Here is a 20,654-nt window from a genome sequence, read left to right on the forward strand (position 1 = left end):
TTATGATCACATATTTATTGATTAGTTAATCAAATTAATTAATTTTGGCCAAAAAAAAATCAAATTAATTAATATTTGAAATAAACTTGTAGGGAACAAGGTAGACGACCAAACTTGTTTTTTCTGAAGAAGATGAAAGTTGAAAAGACATAGGGTGTCAAACAAGAAATAAAAGAAAAGACTTACTCAAAAAAAGAAGGAAAATAAAATAAAGGGGAGAGAGAGCGTGAAAATTGAAAAAGGTAAGTAAGTTTTTAAAGAAAGATATTTTCTCTCACCTTATTATTATATCAGAATTTATTAATTCAAAATTGTTAACTAGAGTTAATTTAAAATATACATATCACCCTATAAATAAAGTGGTGGGCAAATTTGCACTCTTAAATATTGGTTTGGTGGGTGAGAGAAAGAATTGCCACGATCAAATTGCATGACATTTGATTTACCTTACCATTTTAGATTTACCTTACCATTTTAGATTGGTGAAGATGAGTTATAGAGCCAAACCTTATATTAATGTATCTCCCGTGAACTAGGCCTTGGTTTGGATTCTATTTCCTTCGTCACTAGTGGGAATATAGTTTGAGAATTCTCTAATACAATATGATATGTTATGATATCAAAATGTCAAATATCCAAAATACTAATAAATTTGATTATGATTTTTAAAAACATATCTAATTGTCCGACATTATATATTTATACCACATCTCTTAAAAATATAAGCTATGTTTAAAAAACAAGATTTCATGCAAAACACACTTTTTCGTAAGAGAGTGACTTGCCTATCACAGGGATAGGAGATGTGGCATTTCTTACTCTCATCTATATCTTTGTCTCTCTCCTCCTCTTCCTCTATCCTCGATCTTTCTTTTTCTCTCATTTTTGTCTCTATCTCTCTCTTAGGAGGGATGTTACGTTCTCTATTATGGAGACATATAAGTTTTATCCTTTTCGTAAAGATAATATATTCAATATATTATAAATAATTTAATTATATTAATCAATTACTCATTGTACCAAATAAGGTATTCTTGTACCCAATAAAGACTTTTTATCAATAAATTCTCCATATATCCAAAAAAGTCTTTGTACCCAATAAAAATTTTGTACCAATAAAATTTCCTTGATTTCTCACTTTATGTGTTATTACTTGACTGGACAGAGTATTTACAAATTTTTTTAAGTTTAATTTTTAATTTTTTAGTATTTAATATATAAATGTCATGTAAGTTAAGAAAAAATATTTGAGCCACGAAACCATCCACCATTGGAATCAAAGCAACTAGAATTGTTAAATAACAATCTAAACATAAACCAGAAAAAGCACCACCATTAAAACCCCCAAACTACATCTGATATCATTAGCAGCTATATACCCACCTCGATAATCAAACCTACTGCCAAAACTCTAAAGCTAAATAATCAAATCTTCAAATTAAGAAAATGAGTTAATTACACCTACACCCCCTGAGATTTATCGTTTTTCACACACACCCCTTGGGGTTTCAATAATTACACATACACCTCTTGAGGTTTCAAAACTGTTGCATATAAACCTCTATAGTGAGACGAAAAATGATGAGAAATTATGTAAAAAGACATGCTAAAGGGTGAAATGGCCTAATAAGATTACTCAAGGTGTAAGGTTCAATCTCAATACAAATATTTTTTTTTTTTGTTTATTTATTTCTTTCTCTTGTAGGGGGTTATATGCAATAGTTTTGAAACCTTAGGGGGTGTATGTGTAATTTTTGAAACCCCAGGGGGTATATGTGAAAAGACGATAAACCTCAGGGGGTGTAAGTGTAATTAACTCTTAAGAAAACACTACTAAAAAAAAAAAAAACTAAGAGCAAATTACAATTTAGTACCTCAACTTTATATGTTGTTTCAATTTAGTACCCCAACTTTGAAACCTTGCAAAAAAGTACCTCAACTTTCATTTTGTATCAATTTAGTACCCCAACTTTGAAAATTTACAAAAAAGTACCTCAACTTTCATTTTGTGTCAAAATAGTACCTCCGTTAGTTTTTCTGTCAAAATAGCAGGGGTATTTTCCTTAAATTTAAAAAATAATAAATTTTTTTTAAATAAAAAAAATTAAAAAAAAATTATTTTAAAAAAAATTATTTTAAAAAAATTAAAATAAAAAAAAAATTCATTTTGTTCCCTCCCCCCTCCCCGCCCTCCCCTCCCCAACCAGCCTCTCCCTTCCCCTCCCCAGCCAGCCCCCACCCTCCCTTCCCCTCCCCTCCCCAGCCCGCCCCCCCTCCCTGCCCTCCCCCCCTCCCTGCCCTCCCCTCCTCCCCAGCCCATCCCCAGCCCACCCCCACCCACTCCCCCCCTCCCTGCCCTCCCCTCCTCCCCTCCTCTAAAAGAGAAGACGTAAGACTAGGTGAAGCAAGCACACCATGGAATGAGCGAGTCTAGGCGTTCTTGCTGAGGGAACTGCTGCTGTTGCTCATCATCGTCTTGAACTCCTCGAAATTCACATTCCCATCGCCGTCAGAATCGACGGACTTGATCATCCGATGGCAATCTTCCATGGAACACGACATCTGAAGCTGATTCAACACCAAATGGAGCTCGGTGGCGGAGATGAGGCCGTTGCGGTCCTGGTCGTAGAGGTCGAAGGCGTCACGGAGCTCGGCGCCGCTGCCGTCGGGGGAGCCGGCGACCCAGAAGGCGTTGAACTCGTGGAGGCAGATGAAGCCGTCCTTGTGGGTGTCGAGGTCGACCATGACACGCTGGAGCTCTTCGGGAGAGACTTCGGAGCCTAGGGCTTTGAGGACGTTGCCGAGCTCGGAGACGGAGATCTTGCCGTCGCTGTTGGCGTCGAAGCTACCGAAGACCTTGCGAACCTCTTCCGTAACCGGTGGTTTGGGGTCGGTGGATTGGGCTGGGCTTGGGGTTCCGTTAGTTGCCATGGTGGGCTGGGGAGGGCAGGGAGGGGGGGAGTGGGTGGGGGTGGGCTGGGGATGGGCTGGGGAGGAGGGGAGGGCAGGGAGGGGGGGCGGGCTGGGGAGGGGAGGGGAAGGGAGGGTGGGGGCTGGCTGGGGAGGGGAAGGGAGAGGTTGGTTGGGGTGGGGGGAGGGAACAAAATTAATTTTTTTTAATTTTAATTATTTTAAAATAATTTTTTTTTAAATTTTATTTTTTTATTTAAAAAAATTATTATTTTTTAAATTTAAGGAAAAGACGAAAATACCCCTGCTATTTTGACAGAAAAACTAACGGAGGTACTATTTTGACACAAAATGAAAGTTGAGGTACTTTTTTGCAAATTTTCAAAGTTAGGGTACTAAATTGATACAAAATGAAAGTTGAGGTACTTTTTTGCAAGGTTTCAAAATTGGGGTACTAAATTGAAACAACATATAAAGTTGAGGTACTAAATTATAATTTGCTCAAAAACTAAACTAAAAAGTCAAAGCTTAATACAATAATAAAAGTACATAGAAGAAGCCCCAAACAGCAGCCGAGAAAAAGAGAACAATGGCTATGTAAGTTTTAAGTGGCCAATATGAAAAATTTTTACAATCTCATATGGAAATTGAATTATTTTTCAGTGGAAAGTAGTGGAAACCCCTTGAAATTAGGACATTATATGATATATGATATATCTCAAATTTTTTGAATGCTGTTATATCTATTGAAATTAGTAAATAATTATGATTTAATTGATTAATCCAAATCAATTAATCCCATTAAATTCGGACAGGAATTAATTGGTTATAAAAATTGTTGTGATAGCTCTAAGGCTATTTTAATTTTTACGTAAAGCTATTTTGACATGTCAATAAGTTGAAGGACTTGATTTATAAAATAAAAAAATTATGTATTTCAATTAAAATTGGATTTTTACGAAGGATAACACCATAAGTGCCTGTTTGCTATCCTATTAAAAAATTATTTGTTTAAAAAAAAAAATTTTAGTCAAGTAAACATATTTGGTAGACCATTTTTAAAAATAATTTAAAAAAAAAAAATTCAAAAACAGACATTTTTTTAAAAATGATAAAATATCGTTTTTCTCATTTTTTTACACTTCCTTCATGTAAAATTAAAAAATTATTTTCAAATTTCATACTAAACAAGTTTTAAAATTTTAAAATTAATTTTGAAAACTCACATTAAAAAAAAAATCTTAAATTTTGAAAAAAAAATATAAGTATGATACCAAAGTGGCCTTAATTTTCTCTACATTTTATTCAAGAGGTAAAAAGAAGGATAATTATTGACCTATTGTCATCAGTTAGTTATATAATGAATTAAACCAACATACTAATGTAGAGGGCATATGATAAAATTTCATACTCAGTTTGACAATTTGGACGATTAAATTGAAAGAAACATCGACATGTTCAATGAGTATAGATTTGTGAAAATTTGTACTCATCAACCAGTTTCCACATAACAATTATCATGTTTTTAACGATTTAAATAGTTCATCAAATAAAAAGCTTATTAAATAGAAACATTTAATTCCGCCAAGCATACATTCCATACCATATGATGTTACCTTATGCTTTACAAATTGTAATGCTGCTTTATTTCAACGCTATCTCACATATCAATATTATTATACTATTTTGTGGAAGTCTCGTGGTCATCTGGAGCCCATTGGACCCAGCAAATGGATGGGTCCAAATTGGAAGCCCAATGAGCCCTTCAATAACGGGTCGTTCATGGTTTCCAAAGTCCGATCCTACGCTCCGAGAAATCACGGCCCGGCTTGTCTAAAACGGGTCGCGATATTTTGGAGCCGAGCCGCGGTGAAGTCAAACAAAACACGACGGACGCCAAAACAAAACCAAAAACACACAATCAGAAAACTGGCTTCCTATCTCTTTCAGTTCCGCTCAAACGTGCGTGAGAGACACCATTTTCGTCCGTGCGGATAGAGATCAGCAACCAAGCTTCAGAAAACGCAGAGCCAAAGCTCAGAGGTTTCCAGATTACAGGTACTCAAATTTTCCAACCCCAATCTTCGATGTTTGGGAACTGTATTCCGGTGAATTATGGAAATTCGTTGTTTTGTTAGAGCTTTTGAACGCAATTCATCCAAACTGAGAATTATGTGAATTGGGATTTTAGGATTACGCTTAGGTTTAGGTTTAGGTTTAAGGGTTGTTTGTTGAATTGCAGGGCCATTTAGGGGGTTTTTGATTTTTGGGGAATAGAAGGTTAGAGCTATGAAAGGTCGATCGCACCGCCTTCAGAGTTCGGACCCTCCGGACGACTGGGTTAATGGGTCGTGGGTCGTGGACTGTGTATGCGGTGTGAATTTCGATGACGGCGAAGAGATGGTCAATTGTGACGAGTGCGGTGTTTGGGTGCACACGCGGTGCTCCCGGTACGTGAAGGGTGATGATATTTTTGTCTGTGATAAATGTAAGATTAAGAATAGTAGGAATGACAGTGAGGAAACTGAGGTTGCACAGTTGTTGGTTGAGCTTCCTACTAAGACTGTGAGAATGGAGAGTTCTTATGGGCCGCCTCCGAATGTGACTACCCGGCGCCCTTTTAGGCTTTGGACTGATATACCGATGGAGGAGCGGGTACATGTTCAGGGAATTCCGGGAGGTGACCCTGCTATATTTGGTGGTTTGTCATCGGTTTTTACTCCGGAGCTGTGGAAGTCTACTGGGTATGTGCCCAAAAAGTTTAATTTTCAGTATAGAGAGTTCCCTTGTTGGGATGAGAAGAAGGAGGATGATGCTAGATTTGATGAAGACAATGATAATGCTGTTGATAAAGGTGCCGGTGTTCTTTTCTCTTTGTTGAAGGAGAGTGTGCTGGCAAATCCGGTGGCTGCATTGGTTGGAATGAGGGGCCGAGAAGAGAATCGTGGCTATGACAAGAGGGTGTCTTTGAAAGAGACAAAAAGATGGGATAATGAGGTTGTTGATCATAGATGTGCTCAGAGTGGTGTGAAGAAGGAGAGAAGCTTATTTCGGCCTGTTGTATTACATTCGGGCAAGCGGAAGAAGGATGATTTGGGGACATCCAAAGATCGGAGTGGCAAGAAGAAGGCTAGAGCTGCTGAGAAAGAGGCTGATGCAAAGAAGAGAGGTGGACAATCTTCTAAGTCAGGTGATTTTTTTCAGTTGGATGCTTTAGATATTTAATGCATATAATTTTATTTTCTATGATAGAAAATGTCAGTTTTTGATTTTATTAGTTATCTTCATATGCATGGCAAGAATTATAACAGCGGGTCAAATCTTGAGTAGTAGACATGCCCCTGTTGACTCCAATTTTTCTGTTTTAATTTTATTAATAGTGTTTACACCCACGAGTGATGCAAAACAATTGGAATTTTCTGAGGACAGAGGTCCGAAGATTTCCAAGGCAAACAAGAAGTTGAGCAACTCTGTGGTTAGAGAACCTGCGTCAGATGTTTGTCTTGCAGCAGACTATACTGTTGGAAAGCACTCTTCAGAAGCCTCAATTTCTGATATGTCTTATCAAAAACTTTCAATTGGTGATGGTGTGAAGGAAGACAAGATTGGCCACCAAGTTCCTGCAGTGCTGGGGAATAACACTATCAGCAAAACTGATGAGGCTGTTGCATCATTATCAGAACACAATGATGCTGGGACTGATTGTGTAAAAGAAGAGGTATGTTCTATTGATACTCACATTCGGCTGGTTACTTGATGTTTATTTAGTATTTTGCGGTGTTTAAAATCCATTACTTCATCAGTCCTCATTTTTACCATTAATCTCCCTGACTTGCACCATCACTGCAATTCCCACTACCTCCATTTGGTACACCATCAATAATTGAATTATTCACAATTTATTGTTGAAAGAAGACTGTAACCATGTCTTAACTCTGTGAAGTTAAAAGAAAACAAAATGTCTGGGTAAATTACTGGTTTCTCTGAAATTTAAATGTCTTAAAAAGATTATTAGTTTCTCTGAAATTTAAATGTCTTAAAAGATTCTTGGTTTCCCTGGAATTTAATGCAAGACATAGTAGGTTGTAGGCCTATAACCAAATTGATGAGTTGAACAGGGAAAACCACACACAAACCACCAGCAATTACTTCAACTCTTAATGAAAGTAATGGGTTTAGGGATTTCAGGATTACTGGGGTTGGCACTAGTTACTGTTAATTCATTGGCCTGCATATGCGCATATAATTCCTTATATTTTTTAGTACTTTAGACTTGAATTATTTTGTGGAAATGACATTTCTTGTATTTACAATAGGGAGATAGCACAGCAGATGATAATTTGGATGCAAAAGCTCCCATTGAAGAAGTGGCTGGCACTGCACCTGAGGTTAAGGATCAGGTTCAATATCCTACTGATGACTTGTCTGTGCAACCTTATTCTAAAGTGAAAACAGAGGAACATGATGACAATTCTAGGAACCCGTTGAATGTTCATGGTGATGCAAAAGGTCTTGGTGTATCTTCTGATCACATGTCTGAAGGTTCGAAAGTTAATGACGTAACAGTGAACAGCCCACTATCCAGTGACCATAACGTGCAAGGTGCCGACAGAACTTCAGAAGCAGTTGGTGATTCTCAAACAGACAAGGGTGATGAATTATCTGGTGATCCTTGCCTGCTTAAACCAGAATTGGAAGGTTCTGGGGGGTCGATGACTCTGCAGAAAAGTTCTTCAGATCCAAAACATGGTTTGGGGATTGCCAAAGAGCTTTCAGAACCAGGTGGGACCATCGTAAACTCTCCAGCAGTACCCAGTCAGTGTAAAACAGTAGCATGTGCTGGAAAATCTTCTACAATTTCATCCACCATTGTGATTCCCAAACCATCCACTTCTGGTAACTTAAAATCTGGGGATGCTCAGAATCCTAATCCAATTGCTAAGCAACGAGTAATGTCTGAAAGTAATGTTAACATTAAGAAAGATCGTGCTTCATGTGAGGACGTAGATGAAGACAGAGACAATATGCCAAGGAAAACAGTAAAGGAGCAATTAAGATCCCCTACAGATTCTTCTCTGAAAACCTCACACTTAAGCAGGAATTCATATGACTCTACTTCCAAGTGGACCACATCAGAATCAAAAGATTTAGTGCAGTACTCATCTTCCAAAACATCCCCAGTGGGGAATACTGTAGTTCCTTCAGTCCCTAGTGAGCCTGCCGGATCTCTGCCTAGTCAGAAGGTTTTACATGCCCAAAATAAGAGTTCAGCTTCAAGTGCATCGCAAAGAGGTGAAAAGCTTAACCAGACAATTTCATCTAAGACTTATCAGAATCATGCACCATCTGCTTGTCCACCTGCACCATCAAGTTCACATGCACCACTAAGTGATGAGGAAGTGAGCAGAAATTTCATTTCTTTGTATTATTATCTTTTATTTCTCGTAGGAAGTTACCTCACAAGATCTTACATATTGTCTGGGAATTTTGTCAGCTCGCATTACTTTTGCATCAAGAACTCAACAGTTCTCCTAGAGTACCTCGTGTACCACGTGTTCGTCATGCATCTAGCTTACCTCAGTTAGCTTCTCCAAGTGCAACAAGCATGTTAACGAAGCGTACAACTAGTTCTGGAGGAAAGGATCCCAGTTCGGTAAGATGCCGATATTTTATTTATTTCCATTGAAAATTAGATGTCGATTTTACATATTCTGTCTATGAAGATGATTTGTTTCCTGTATAAGTTTATGCAGACTCCAATATAGGCTGTTAGAAATTGTTCTTTTTAACTAATATTCTCTTGAGTCATATGGTTCTGCTAACGAATCCAATTGGTACAATCTATAGGTCTCTAGAAGAAAAGTCAGGGATGCATCTAAAGATGGGTTGCGAGGTTCCCGAGAACTTGATGATGAAGCCAAAAGGACGGACAGAGTACTATCTTCTTCAGATCAACGAAGACAAGATGCAGCGTATACTGCAGATGTTGCTACTAAGAGGGAGGACAATGGGTCTTCAACAGTGGTACATTCTGTTAAGAAGAATATCCATTCGGCCTCCACTGCAACTGTACACAGTGGACCATCTTCATCCACTGAGGCTAATGATCGCAATGTGTCATCTGTACGCAGTTCACCAAGGAATGCCTCTGATGACGATACGGGTGCAGTTGGTCCTGTTCATCGCACTTTACCAGGTAGCTGTAATTTTTTTGGAAGGTTTCCTATTTCTGCTTTGTTCTTATTCTTTGTTTTCTCATTCTATTTTCCTTATATAGGCTTGATAAATGAGATTATGAGTAAAGGCAAACGTATGACCTATGAGGAGCTCTGTAATGCTGTGCTGCCGGTACGGTTTCTTTTAAATAAATGCTTGCTGTTTAATTGTTGTTACTCCTAATGGGTGAATAAAAATAACAGTTTCTCATTTTGTTTCTATTTGCAGCACTGGCATAACCTGAGAAAGCATAATGGAGAGCGTTATGCATATACAAGTCATTCACAGGCTGTTCTTGATTGCCTTCGGAATCGACATGAATGGGCTCGCTTAGTTGATCGTGGTCCTAAGGTATTCTCATGAAACCATTTAAAATAGACAGTTGACATTCTCTGTGTGCACATGTGTTTCATTGTATCACATCACATAGATGCTCAATTGCATCTTCACTAATTAAAAATATTGAACAAAAAACACTAAGAGATGTCAAAAGTGCTACCAAGGTCATTTGCTTTGCATGTCTTCTATTGGGAGAGGGAGAGAGAGAGAGGGGGGGGGGGGGGAAACTGAATTTAGGAACAGGTAAGTTAACCACCTTGAAACTGTAACACAACTGCAATGTGTAGCAAGAGGACTTTCCTATGTGAACTTGATGAGTATGGGGGAGTGAAAGCATTGGTGTGGGACAAATTACGAGCAAAGAATCGAGAAGCTGACATTAGTTTACTTTTACTTGTGGTAGTTGAACTGTCGTTTTAGACCCATGGTGCATTGATCCGTTTCTTATTCACTTCACACAGGAGTCAGCAGGACTATGCATTTTCTCATGTTCCAGTTTTATGATCTGAGGGTTTATGTGTGTGCACGATATTGCCTTTATATAATTCTGATCTCAAAATTGTTCTGTGGCAGACAAATTCAAGTAGAAAAAAGCGAAAACTTGATGCTGAAGACTCCGAGGATAATGAATATGGCAGGGGAAAAAATCCAAAGGAGTTGGAAGGTAAAAGCATTGAAACACAGAGAGAGGATTTTCCCAAGGGCAAGAGAAAAGCCCGAAAACGCCGGAGACTGGCTCTTCAAGGAAGAGGAATAAAGAATGTCAGGGAGAAACGGAAGGCAGATTTGCTCACTGATGATGATGTTGGACCATCATTTTCAAATTCCTCAGAGGGAAGCATGTCCAGTGAGGATGATATTCAGGGAGGCGGAGCAGGCCCGGTAGGAAGTGAGGCCTCTTCTAGTTCGGATGAGGCAGGGACAACGTGATTGTTGATCATTAGTGTTTGGTCTGGTATTGAGGGTTCTGGAAGAGCTCTCCCTTTTATGTAATGTAACAATTCTTGCTAGACTGCTGTCTACAGCTTGGTAGGTTATTTTGCGCTGAAGAAGTCCCAGATGGGATTTCATGTCAGACCAGATTATCAGAAGTATGTAATACTAGTGTACATATGTAATGTATAATTTTTGGGACAATAGGTCAGAATTCCTTGTTTATGCCATAGATTCAATTTGATTCTGTAAAACCTACCTCCGTATATACCCAACCTAACCTTTTGTGAATTCCTTTTTCATCTCAGTTTTATAACCTTTGTGATGCATACAAAGGATGCCCAAATCAGAATGCATATCAACATAAACATAAAGATTATTTTTTTTTTTTGCCTGGAAACATAAAGATTTAAAACATTCATGAAATTGGCATACCAATAGTTTTTTTTTTTTTTGGGAAAATAAAGGATTACAAATTGCAACGTTTCCTCCTGAGTATCTGAAATTTTTTTCTAAATTATGAACCTAAAAACTAGGGTTTTTTTTTTTGAAGTCACTGCTTGATTGGTCGGCTCACCTACAAAATTATGGTGACAGATCTGTCTATTTTAATGAGTAGAACACTTGGTACTTATTTATTTTTACATAGTGGATCTATTTATAATTGTAATTTTTCAAGTGAGTTTGTTTATTATTAAAGGCTGTAAAATAGATTTTAGAATAATTTACTATAAAAATTACTATTTTCTAAATTATGATTTTTATGGGATAAACTATAAATTAAGTAATTTTTTTAGTGACCATGATAATAGTAAGAGGAAATTACAGATTTAGTCCAGTTATTTTATACCTAGTTCAATTTTGGTCCACAATCTTTTTTAAGTTCTGTTTTGGTCCACTAATTGTTTCACTTGTTCAATAAAGGTCCAGATTTGTTTTCTCAAATTTGGCATGCTTTTTATCCTATCAAATCTCACCCAAATTCAGCAAATATATACTTGTTTTAAAGCTATGCATTTCTTCTTTACAACCATATAAAGATCATTCAAATTGGAGTTCTAAAACTCAAGATAATTGACCCTAAAGTAGGGTACCAAAAACTGCCAATTTTTCAAATTTCACCAAATCTCAATTCTCTTAGATTATAATACTCCAAATTTGTTTTTATGACTAAGAAATGATGAAATATAGCTTATACTTCAATTATAATTGAAGAAAACACAATCCAAAAGATTTAAAGTCACAAATCTGGACCTTTATTGAACAAATGAAACAATTAGTGGACCAAAACAGAACTTAAAAAAGATCGTGGACCAAAATTGAACTAGGTATAAAATAAGTGGACCAAATTTGTAATTTCCTCTAATAGTAATTTAGCAGGCGTAGACCATGGTGGCGTTTGATTCCTTTTGGGATTGGGCCTGTACCCACCCGTTTAATGTCTCGGAGCCTATAAGACAGTCGCGATTCAGTCTCGCATTTTAAAAGAAAAAAAGAAAAACAAAGGACGAGATCGTTGAAAAGGACGGTAAGAGACTTCTCTGGCTTTTGTCTCTCCCAGTCCCCAGATCGTTTCCCCCAACAACTACCTGCAACAACTGCAATCTAGGGTTCCTCACAATCTCTCTCTCCGACTATTCATTTCCTATTCCGTACATTCTTTCTTCTCTGCTCCGCGATCTCTCCCTCCATTTCCATTAACTTCAAGGTTCGTCCCCTCCCTCAATTTCGCTCAGAGCTCACAATTTTCACGTTTATCTTTTCTGATTTTGTTAGTTTTGATAATCAATTTCGTTCGATTGGGTTTGGGATTGAATTGGTTAAGATTTGAATTTGAGATCTTCCTTGTCTATGGTTTAATTAGCTTAATCTATTGGATTAGGTTGTGTGAATCATTACCAATCATGACGATTCCGGATTCGGGTTTCATGATGGATAACGGGGCGAGTTGCTTACCGCATACACCAGAAGAAGAGAAACGGATCATTGACGAATTGGCCCGCCAATCAGAGGCCAATGTCAAAGAAGGCAACTTGTTCTACGTTGTTTCGAACAGGTTCTTCCTTTTTCTTTGAAACCACTGCTAGCGGTTATATTCTATGTATGGACTACAATCTTATTGAAATATGGAACACGATTGTTTGTTTGCATTCTATGTATAATGTTCATTGTACTTTAGCAAGTGCCTTTGGCATCGTCATTCTTTGCTTAGTATTGGGAATTCAGCTTCTTGAGGGTTTGACGTGCTTGCTAAGCCAATAATATGATTGATGCTAGGCTTCCGTAGTGGGCAATTGGGTATTTGGATTAGATTTTTTTTTTTCTTTTAACTTGGGCACTCTTTTTGTGGTTTCTGATTTTAGTTTTGAAGAAACCCAAGAAGGCATTGGTTTTAATTATCCAATCTGATGTTTTTACAATATTTTTTTGTGTCTGATTATTCATGGTGACATTGTTTTGATGATCAATGACTGGCTCAATTTCAATAAGGCAAAATTTTCTTTACACTTGTGTGGAACGAATATAACGTGACCTGCATAAACACCTATACTATTGCATGGGTGACACCACTTAGGACCTATTTGGTAGTGCTTTTGGAAGGACTAAAACGCTTCCAGATAGGCAAAAACGTTTTTGGTAGCGTTGGGCAGAAATAGTTAAGAGTGTTGATTTTAAGCCCTTGAGATCTTTGTTCTTTGATGTAAATTAGACCTAGAACTAGAGATGACTTCCGACAATTGAAAAAACAGAAAAAACAATCACACGCAGCACACACAAACACAAGAGATTTATACTGGTTCGGCAATAAACTTGTGCCTACGTCCAATTGTGATATCTCCTGAGAGATTCACTGCACTATGGAATAAATTCAGAGATTACAAGGACTTTTTGGAACCCTAGAATCTAAATCCCCTTTGCAGAATACCCTGAAAAACTCTCAATCACTCGGCTCTCTCTTTGCTGGTGCTTGTGTCGAAGACATTAACTAAAACCTAGGGCTGCTGCAACCTATTTATAACTCATAGGTTGCAGCTAACACTTATGTTTCAGCTGAGATTTCTAATCCTAGTAGAACTAGGTAATTGGCCTAATTAGCTAATTCTAATTCCTTGTACAATTAGAAATACTCAGAACTCCTTCCTTAACTAGGAAAACCTTGTGCAAGTCCTCTCAGCATTCCTAAAAAACTGTACCTCACTAGGAATAACCCAAACTGCTACTTTCCAGATTTTTATGAGCCAAACACAACAAAGAGTTCTTTTTGGGTGTTATAGAAGCACTTTTTAATGTTTTTTGATTTTCAATAAAGGTTTTTATGTCCTTCTAACAAAACCGCTACTTGGAAAAGCTCCTAAGTAAAAATGTTTCCTACAAAAGCACTCAGGTTCTTAGAAGACTTCTTGACTGTACTTTTGGCTTTCCTAGCTGTTGTTTCCACAATAAAAATAGTTGCATGGTTGTAACTAGGTTCATTCTGCTGTTTGTCCAGATGGTTCTCAAGCTGGAAGAGGTATGTCGAGCAAGGCACTGGAGAATGTCTAAATGATGAGTGGGATTCTGAATCCCAACAATTGGATCTGCTCTCATCGAAGATTGTTGTTAGACCGGGACCAATTGATAATTCTGATATAGTTGTAAATGAAAGTGAGGGGGATGATTTACAGCTTCATAGAGTGCTGGTGGAAGAGCGTGACTATGTCTTAGTTTCTCAAGAAGTTTGGGAAAAGCTTTCGGATTGGTAATTAATTATTTCTTTCTTCATTAAAACACTCTCTCTTGTGGATCTTCCACTTGTAATATCTTTTAACAATGTACACAGAATGTGTATGGTAAACAGTAAAATACAAGAAAAAAAATTCAATGCATCTCCAATTTTTTGTCATTTCTCCCCTAACTTTTTTTTTCATTTTTTATCCTACTTATCTTACAGGTACAAAGGAGGCCCAGCATTACCAAGAAAGTTGATTTCTCAGGGTGACGTTCATAAGAATTTGACGGTGGAAGTTTACCCACTGTGTCTTAAGGTTATTGATTCCAGAGACAACAGTGAGGCAGTTATAAGGTTAAGCAAAAAGGTAGACCAATCTTTCTTTTGCTTCATATTCAGTCAGAGAAATACTCTTTAGATTGTTTTTATTGCTAATAAGAAAATAATGTGTAAGAGGGGATTGCCACCTAGATTTGCATTTGCGCTATTTTTCTTGTCATATGTATGAAGGTGTTGTACGCTTTAGATAAGGGATTAAGCATGATTTCGCTAACGCGAGCATTTAGGTTTGTTGTGGGGATGGGTTTCTTGAAAATCCATTCCCCCTTAAGAGATTTATGATGATGAATGAAAAAAATTTCAAGCCATTTTTTGGAGGTTTTCTATTGTTAGAAGTATGTAATCTTGTGGCTGTCATGGTTAATGGAAGCATCTTGTAATGACTTTGACATATGTAGATAATGAAAGTTCTAACAAATTTAATCTGTTTCAGGCTTCAGTACAGGAGCTTTATGAGAAGGTGTGCGCTCTTAGAGGAATAGAGCAGCAGAAGGTACATTTATATAGTCACTCTTTTGTGTCTGTCTTTTGTTTTGTATTTTATTTTTTTCCCCTTTGCTGTCTTTTGGGTTTGAGTTTTCTACTTCAGTTCCTATGAACCTAAATTTCACGGTCTTTTTTGTGGTTTATAATTTTCAATCACAGGCCCGTATTTGGGACTACTTTAACATGCAGAAGCATTCATTATTGAACGCTTCAAACCAAACTCTGGAGCAGTTGAACTTGCAGATGGATCAAGCAGTGAGTGCTTCTGTGTATTGATCATTAATTAGAATATTCTATGTTAGTTGAAGTCTATCATCGTGCATTTCCAGCTACGATTTTATCTTTTACTATGATAATTCAAAACAAATTTTCACAAGTAGTAGTCTCAATTGTCTTTTAAGCATCTTAAATGCAACAGTTATCACGAAGGAAATGGTTCTATGTTTCCAAAAAAGAAGAAGAAGGAAAGTATAACAGTGTCACTAAATTTTTCTTGGGATGTTTTCAACTTAAGATGCTTGCAGTTCAATAATCATTTTCAGGGGGGGGGGGGGGGGGGGGAGGGGGCTTGGGCTCTAATGATGCCTTTGCTTGCCTATCATGAATAAATACACAAGTGAATAAACAAATTGGGAAAAGATAAACATGAGAATATTTCTTAAGCTTCTGTGCTTAATGCTTATATTCTTGCGCTCACCTTAGATTTTTTTTATTTTGTAGAAATTCTGAGAAATACTAAACTGGGTTTTTGTAGTCTATTTATTACTGATCATGTTACATTTTAAGTAGAAATTTGCTGCCTGGTTGTTATTTATGCACACTCCTTGAATATTTTCTGCTTGGGATTGAAATATTTGCGTATCAGCAATCTGTTGGACTTTTTTAGGATCTTCAAATCTGTCAGTTGTGGTGATTCTTTTGATAAACTGTAGTGAGTTAATTGATCAATTCTTTTCTCTCCAGATTATTCTTGAGGAGCAAGTTGATGGAAACTATTCTTCTCAAGTTTCCATGGATTCGACCGGAAATGAGTTAGCATTGGTACCCCTAGAACCGTCAAGGTCATCTATGACAATTGCAGGGGGGCCTACCTTGTCAAATGGTCATTCAATGGATTATAATTTGCATCAGGGAAGTGCCTTAAGCAGCTCAGCATCAACAGATATAGATGATAGATATTCTGTTTATAGTCCAATGAAAAAAGGAGATAGGGGAGGTTTGGCTGGATTGCAGAATCTTGGAAATACTTGCTTTATGAATAGTTCCATCCAGTGTTTAGTCCACACACCCCCTCTAGCCGAATATTTCTTGCAAGATTACACTGATGAGATCAACACAGACAATCCCCTGGGAATGCATGTAGGTGGCTATTTTATTTCTCTTTCTCTCATGCTTGATCCATGTGGATAGTCTTGAAAACTGATAGTTTTGTTCCTTTTTCTTTCCCTAAAATTTCTAACATTTGTTGTAGCCGTGCAGGGTGAGCTTGCTCTTGCCTTTGGTGAGTTGTTGAGGAAATTGTGGTCCTCAGGGCGAACAACAATTGCACCACGTGCATTCAAGGGAAAACTTGCTCGATTTGCTCCTCAGTTTAGTGGCTATAACCAGCATGATTCTCAAGTTAGTACTGTATATTTTCTTAATATGTCTTTTCTTTGGTGCTTTCAATTTAATGTATGCTTTTTAGCATGCTATTTTATAATGCCAAATGTGCATTATCGTACAGCATAGACATATCATATATGGACCTAGCCTGTTGAATATTGGAGTTTGGTTTTAGTTCATTATTTTTTAAATATAGTTTTATTAAGTCTTCAAAAGCCACATATAGTAATTTTATGGGGGGTATTTATAATAAATTACATGATTATTGTATTTTCTCTGGATGATCAATTCTTCTTATAGGAACTTCTTGCCTTCTTACTGGATGGACTGCATGAAGATCTGAATCGTGTCAAGAATAAGCCATATATTGAAACAAAGGATTCAGATGGTCGTCCGGATGAGGAAGTTGCAGAAGAGTGTTGGAAAAATCACAGGGCCCGGAATGATTCATTGATTGTGGATGTTTGCCAAGTAAGAAATACTTTTATGACTGTAATTGTTGTATCATTTAGTATGTGTATAATTGTATATTGTGTGTACTATATTATCAGGCATTGACTTTTTCCCATAATTGAGTTTCTAGGTCCTCATTTCATTGCTAGTGTACTAAATCACTTTTAAACTTTCTGCTTTCTAATGTCCAGGGTCAATATAAATCAACATTGGTATGCCCAGTTTGCGGCAAAATTTCAATAACTTTTGATCCCTTTATGTACTTATCATTGCCACTACCTTCAACTGCCACTCGTTCAATGACGGTGTCTGTGCTTTATGGTGATGGACGTGGTCTTCCAATGCCGTTCACTGTAACTTTGATAAAAGATCGTTGCTGTAAGGATCTTATTGAGGCATTGAGTAATGCATGCTGCTTGAAGAGTGATGAAAGCCTTCTTCTTGCTGAGGTAATATGGCTTTCACTGACGTACGATTTCCATTTTTATGTAGAATTGTACCTTTCTGTTAAATTGTTGGCTCATTCCAACATCCCTAATAGTTTAAATTTTTGGACTACAATGGTAGTCTAACATGGTATCAGAGTTAGGGTTTCAGAAGTGGTTTGAAACCTCACGTCCCTTATTCCCTAATTAGACCTGTGCAGCACAGGTTGAGGCTGCTCACATATGATTCTCTTTCTTCCACATGCAAGATGGGGGGCTGCATGAGAGGGGGAGGGGTGCTAACTTGATTTATATTGTCAGAACATCTTCTAACAACTTAAGCTTTTGGGATAAACTAGTAATCTAACACCTTTTTTTTTGTCAGGTATATGAGCATCGAATTTATAAGTATTTGGAGAACCCTTCTGAACCCTTGTCTTCAATTAAGAATGATGAACGTATTGTGGCCTTTCGATACTCTAAAGAAGGGGCTGGAAGAACTAGACTTGAAATAATGCATCGACGGCAGGAAAAGTAAGTCTGCTTTTCTTAATCTTCAGAAATTGGGTATGCCTGTAGGTAAACTTATCAAGTATGATGTTTTGGCCCTGTGCTTTTGAGGTTTAAAGGAGTTGTTCTAGCCTAGCACAAAATGTGAATTCCATTGAAATCTGAGGCCAATGACATTACTTATTTTTGGCTTTCACATCTTTTCTAAAAATGGGGTCCGTGTAGGCCATGCTACATTGGTTATTCTTAGCCTACACGCTAGAATGATGCATGGGAATCTCAGCAATTGTCTCTTTTCATATTATTTACATTGGCTATGCTTGGATTTGGGGAACAACTTTATATTTTGTTGGCCAATGGTGACTTGTGTAGTACAAATTCTAACAAACCAGTCTCTGCACGTGTGAGTGTTGAATGTCTTTCTTTATAGATAGTGGGAGAGGGAGAGAGAGGCCTAATCACCTAGTTGCTGCATAGATGCATTGGTTAAGCTCTTCATACCTTTTTCTTTGGCTGAACAGAGAGAGAAAGAGGATCTTCCTTATCTATAAAGGCTTAATCACCTAGTTGCATTGAATAAGCTCTTTATCATATTTGCTTTTTTTTTTTTTAGTCTGAGTTTTAACAAAAGCATTTTCAATTTCCAGATGTACATCAGATTCTCTGAAGGGTCAGAGAAAGCTTTTTGGAACACCTTTGGTTACTTATCTAGGAGAAGACCAAATAAGTGGAGTTGATGTTGATAGAGTTGTTTCTAAAATTCTGTCACCTTTGAGGAGAGCAGTTAAGCTTCATGGCACAAAAGAAAATGGCTTAGTTTCAGAATCTATTGACGAACCATCAAACAGCTACAATTTGAGGTCCATGGATAATATAGAACTAGAGGAAGCATCTAGCAGGGAGTTATCCTTCCAGTTATTTTTAGCTGATGAAAGGGGTTTGAGCTGCAAGCCAATTGAACAGCATTCTTTCTTAAATTCCGGTAAACTTATAAAGATTTTTCTGGACTGGACTGACAAAGAAGATGAATTATATGATGCTGGCTTCCTGAAGGATCTACCTGAGGTACACAAGCCTGGGAATACCGCAAAGAAAACTCGGCAAGAAGCTATTTCCTTATTTACATGCTTAGAAGCATTCTTGAAGGAAGAACCTCTAGGGCCTGATGATATGTGGTAGTGTACTTATACTCATTTTAATGGCTTCTTTGTGACATTATTTTGAATTTTCAGGCCATTGGACATCATCCTTGGCAATATTCGAGCCTTGACTTATGCTCTTGAATTTTGCAATACAGGTACTGCCCTAGATGCAAGGAGCATAGACAAGCTACCAAGAAACTGGACTTGTGGATGTTGCCAGAGGTTCTAGTTTTTCACTTGAAACGATTCTCCTATAGCAGATATTCAAAGAATAAACTTGACACTCATGTGACGTTTCCAATTCATAATCTCGATTTGAGTAAATATGTGATAAGCAAGGATGGAACCCCTTACATGTATGAGCTATATGCCATTAGCAACCATTACGGTGGTCTTGGTGGTGGGCACTACACTGCATATGCGAAGGTAAGGCATAACTCTCGTATATCTTATTTTTCTTAATTTGAATGGTACCTACTGGCTGAGATTGGCTAGATGTTATCTTCCCCTTCTTAATAAGAAGTATTACAATGATTGTGTAGACGTTGTGGTTCATCTTTCAATCACTGGGCAATTTCCAAATATTAGCCTTATTCAGCAGTTTTATGGTTCATATTTGGCAGGCCTTTAGTGAAATTGGTATATGTTGAGATCTAACGCTTCTTATTTGCCATTCGTGCAGTTGATTGATGAAAACAGATGGTACCATTTTGATGACAGTCATGTTTCTCCAGTGAGTGAAAGTGACATTAAGACTTCGGCTGCCTATGTACTATTTTATCGAAGAGTTAAAAGTGGAGCAAATACAGGAGAGGGTGAGACATCAGGGGTTCATATGGATTCTTGAGGACATCAATCAAGTGCATCTTTGCTTTTATAGGGTTTGAAGCTTCCTACTAGGTTAAGCTGACTTGGTCCAGCAATCAGGGGGAACATAGAAGGGTAGAGGGGCCATGACCCCTGCAAACTTTTGCCAGTATGTGTAAATATATTTTTGGTTCTATTTCTCACAAACACTATAAAGATTCTCAGTAAATTAAATCAATTTCCACCTAATTCAAACCTCACAACATTATTGGATACTTGATCTTTATGGTTGTGGGTAATAGGAGTTTAATTATTTTTATTATTTTTATTTAATTAATTAATTTTGCTTTAGTTTTTTTTTGTTAAGAGTGAATTTATTTGAATCCAATTATTTTGTATTCTCATTCTTGACCCAACTTCTTTAATGTAATTTTTTTTTCCCACTTTTACACTTGCAAAAAACTTTAATCCAGTGATTTATACTTGTAATATCTTTTGTCTCCTGATTTTTGCATTTGGATTGTAGATAGCCCCAATTGGCTATATGATTTATTGGTGGCGGATGTTTCACATCCTTAAATGAAGCATATTTTTTTTTTCTCCAAAAGCCCAATTTATGGGTTCTTGAGCTCTCGACGTCTCGTTATTCAGTTAGGTTTTTAGGTTTTAACTAATTACCCAAAACTCAAGAGGTCAAACGTAAAATTTAAACTCGAACTTCCTAAAAAAATAAAACTCTATACCCTAAAATGGTGTATTCTGTCAAAAATTAATAAACCA

At 37.2% G+C, this 20,654-nt stretch overlaps 3 protein-coding genes across 4 annotated transcripts; 2 read left to right on the plus strand and 1 right to left on the minus strand.

Moving 5' to 3' along the window:
* Positions 1-2,381: 2,381 nt before the first annotated feature.
* On the minus strand, positions 2,382-2,931 carry LOC147274372 (putative calcium-binding protein CML27). Its single transcript, XM_086227487.1, has one exon. It carries the CDS (start codon positions 2,929-2,931, stop codon positions 2,431-2,433), a length of 501 nt encoding a protein of 166 aa, XP_086083613.1. The 3' UTR covers positions 2,382-2,430.
* A 1,907-nt stretch (positions 2,932-4,838) lies between these two features.
* LOC147274373 (RING/FYVE/PHD zinc finger superfamily protein) lies at positions 4,839-10,623 on the plus strand. 2 transcript variants are annotated; one of them, XM_086227372.1, is made up of 9 exons: positions 4,839-4,968; positions 5,153-6,100; positions 6,291-6,628; positions 7,227-8,309; positions 8,405-8,563; positions 8,758-9,106; positions 9,188-9,258; positions 9,355-9,477; positions 10,039-10,623. In XM_086227372.1, exons 2-9 carry the CDS (start codon positions 5,200-5,202, stop codon positions 10,393-10,395), a joined length of 3,381 nt encoding a protein of 1,126 aa, XP_086083498.1. In that variant the 5' UTR covers positions 4,839-4,968; positions 5,153-5,199; the 3' UTR covers positions 10,396-10,623. The 2 variants fall into 2 exon arrangements, with proteins under 2 accessions (XP_086083498.1, XP_086083497.1); XM_086227371.1 differs by having other exon boundaries at positions 4,839-6,100.
* Positions 10,624-11,888: 1,265 nt separating this feature from the next.
* On the plus strand, positions 11,889-20,324 carry LOC147274374 (ubiquitin carboxyl-terminal hydrolase 9-like). Its single transcript, XM_086257082.1, has 14 exons — positions 11,889-12,106; positions 12,281-12,454; positions 13,889-14,137; positions 14,330-14,474; positions 14,880-14,939; positions 15,092-15,187; positions 15,896-16,291; positions 16,412-16,552; positions 16,838-17,008; positions 17,182-17,439; positions 17,801-17,949; positions 18,573-19,100; positions 19,223-19,493; positions 19,750-20,324. The coding sequence occupies exons 2-14, from the start codon at positions 12,303-12,305 to the stop codon at positions 19,912-19,914; spliced, it is 2,781 nt and encodes a 926-aa protein (XP_086113208.1). The 5' UTR covers positions 11,889-12,106; positions 12,281-12,302; the 3' UTR covers positions 19,915-20,324.
* The last annotated feature ends 330 nt before the right edge of the window (positions 20,325-20,654 follow it).

This window comes from Dryas octopetala, chromosome 9 (genome assembly GCF_963921425.1).
Source record: "Dryas octopetala chromosome 9, drDryOcto1.1, whole genome shotgun sequence".
NCBI classification, from domain to species: domain Eukaryota; kingdom Viridiplantae; phylum Streptophyta; class Magnoliopsida; order Rosales; family Rosaceae; genus Dryas; species Dryas octopetala.

What these genes read in the sequence shown, in the direction of transcription:
- LOC147274372 (XM_086227487.1), bottom strand. Translation starts at nt 2,931, where the DNA reads ATGGCAACTAACGGAACCCCAAGCCCAGCCCAATCCACCGACCCCAAA.
- LOC147274373 (XM_086227371.1), top strand. Translation starts at nt 5,200, where the DNA reads ATGAAAGGTCGATCGCACCGCCTTCAGAGTTCGGACCCTCCGGACGAC. An exon ending in TGGACAATCTTCTAAGTCAG is followed by an intron (nt 6,101 to 6,290) that starts GTGATTTTTTTC and finishes TTTTATTAATAG; the next exon opens with TGTTTACACCCACGAGTGAT. An exon ending in CTGATTGTGTAAAAGAAGAG is followed by an intron (nt 6,629 to 7,226) that starts GTATGTTCTATT and finishes TATTTACAATAG; the next exon opens with GGAGATAGCACAGCAGATGA.
- LOC147274374 (XM_086257082.1), top strand. Translation starts at nt 12,303, where the DNA reads ATGACGATTCCGGATTCGGGTTTCATGATGGATAACGGGGCGAGTTGC. An exon ending in TGGGAAAAGCTTTCGGATTG is followed by an intron (nt 14,138 to 14,329) that starts GTAATTAATTAT and finishes CTTATCTTACAG; the next exon opens with GTACAAAGGAGGCCCAGCAT. An exon ending in AAAGCCTTCTTCTTGCTGAG is followed by an intron (nt 17,440 to 17,800) that starts GTAATATGGCTT and finishes TTTTTTTGTCAG; the next exon opens with GTATATGAGCATCGAATTTA.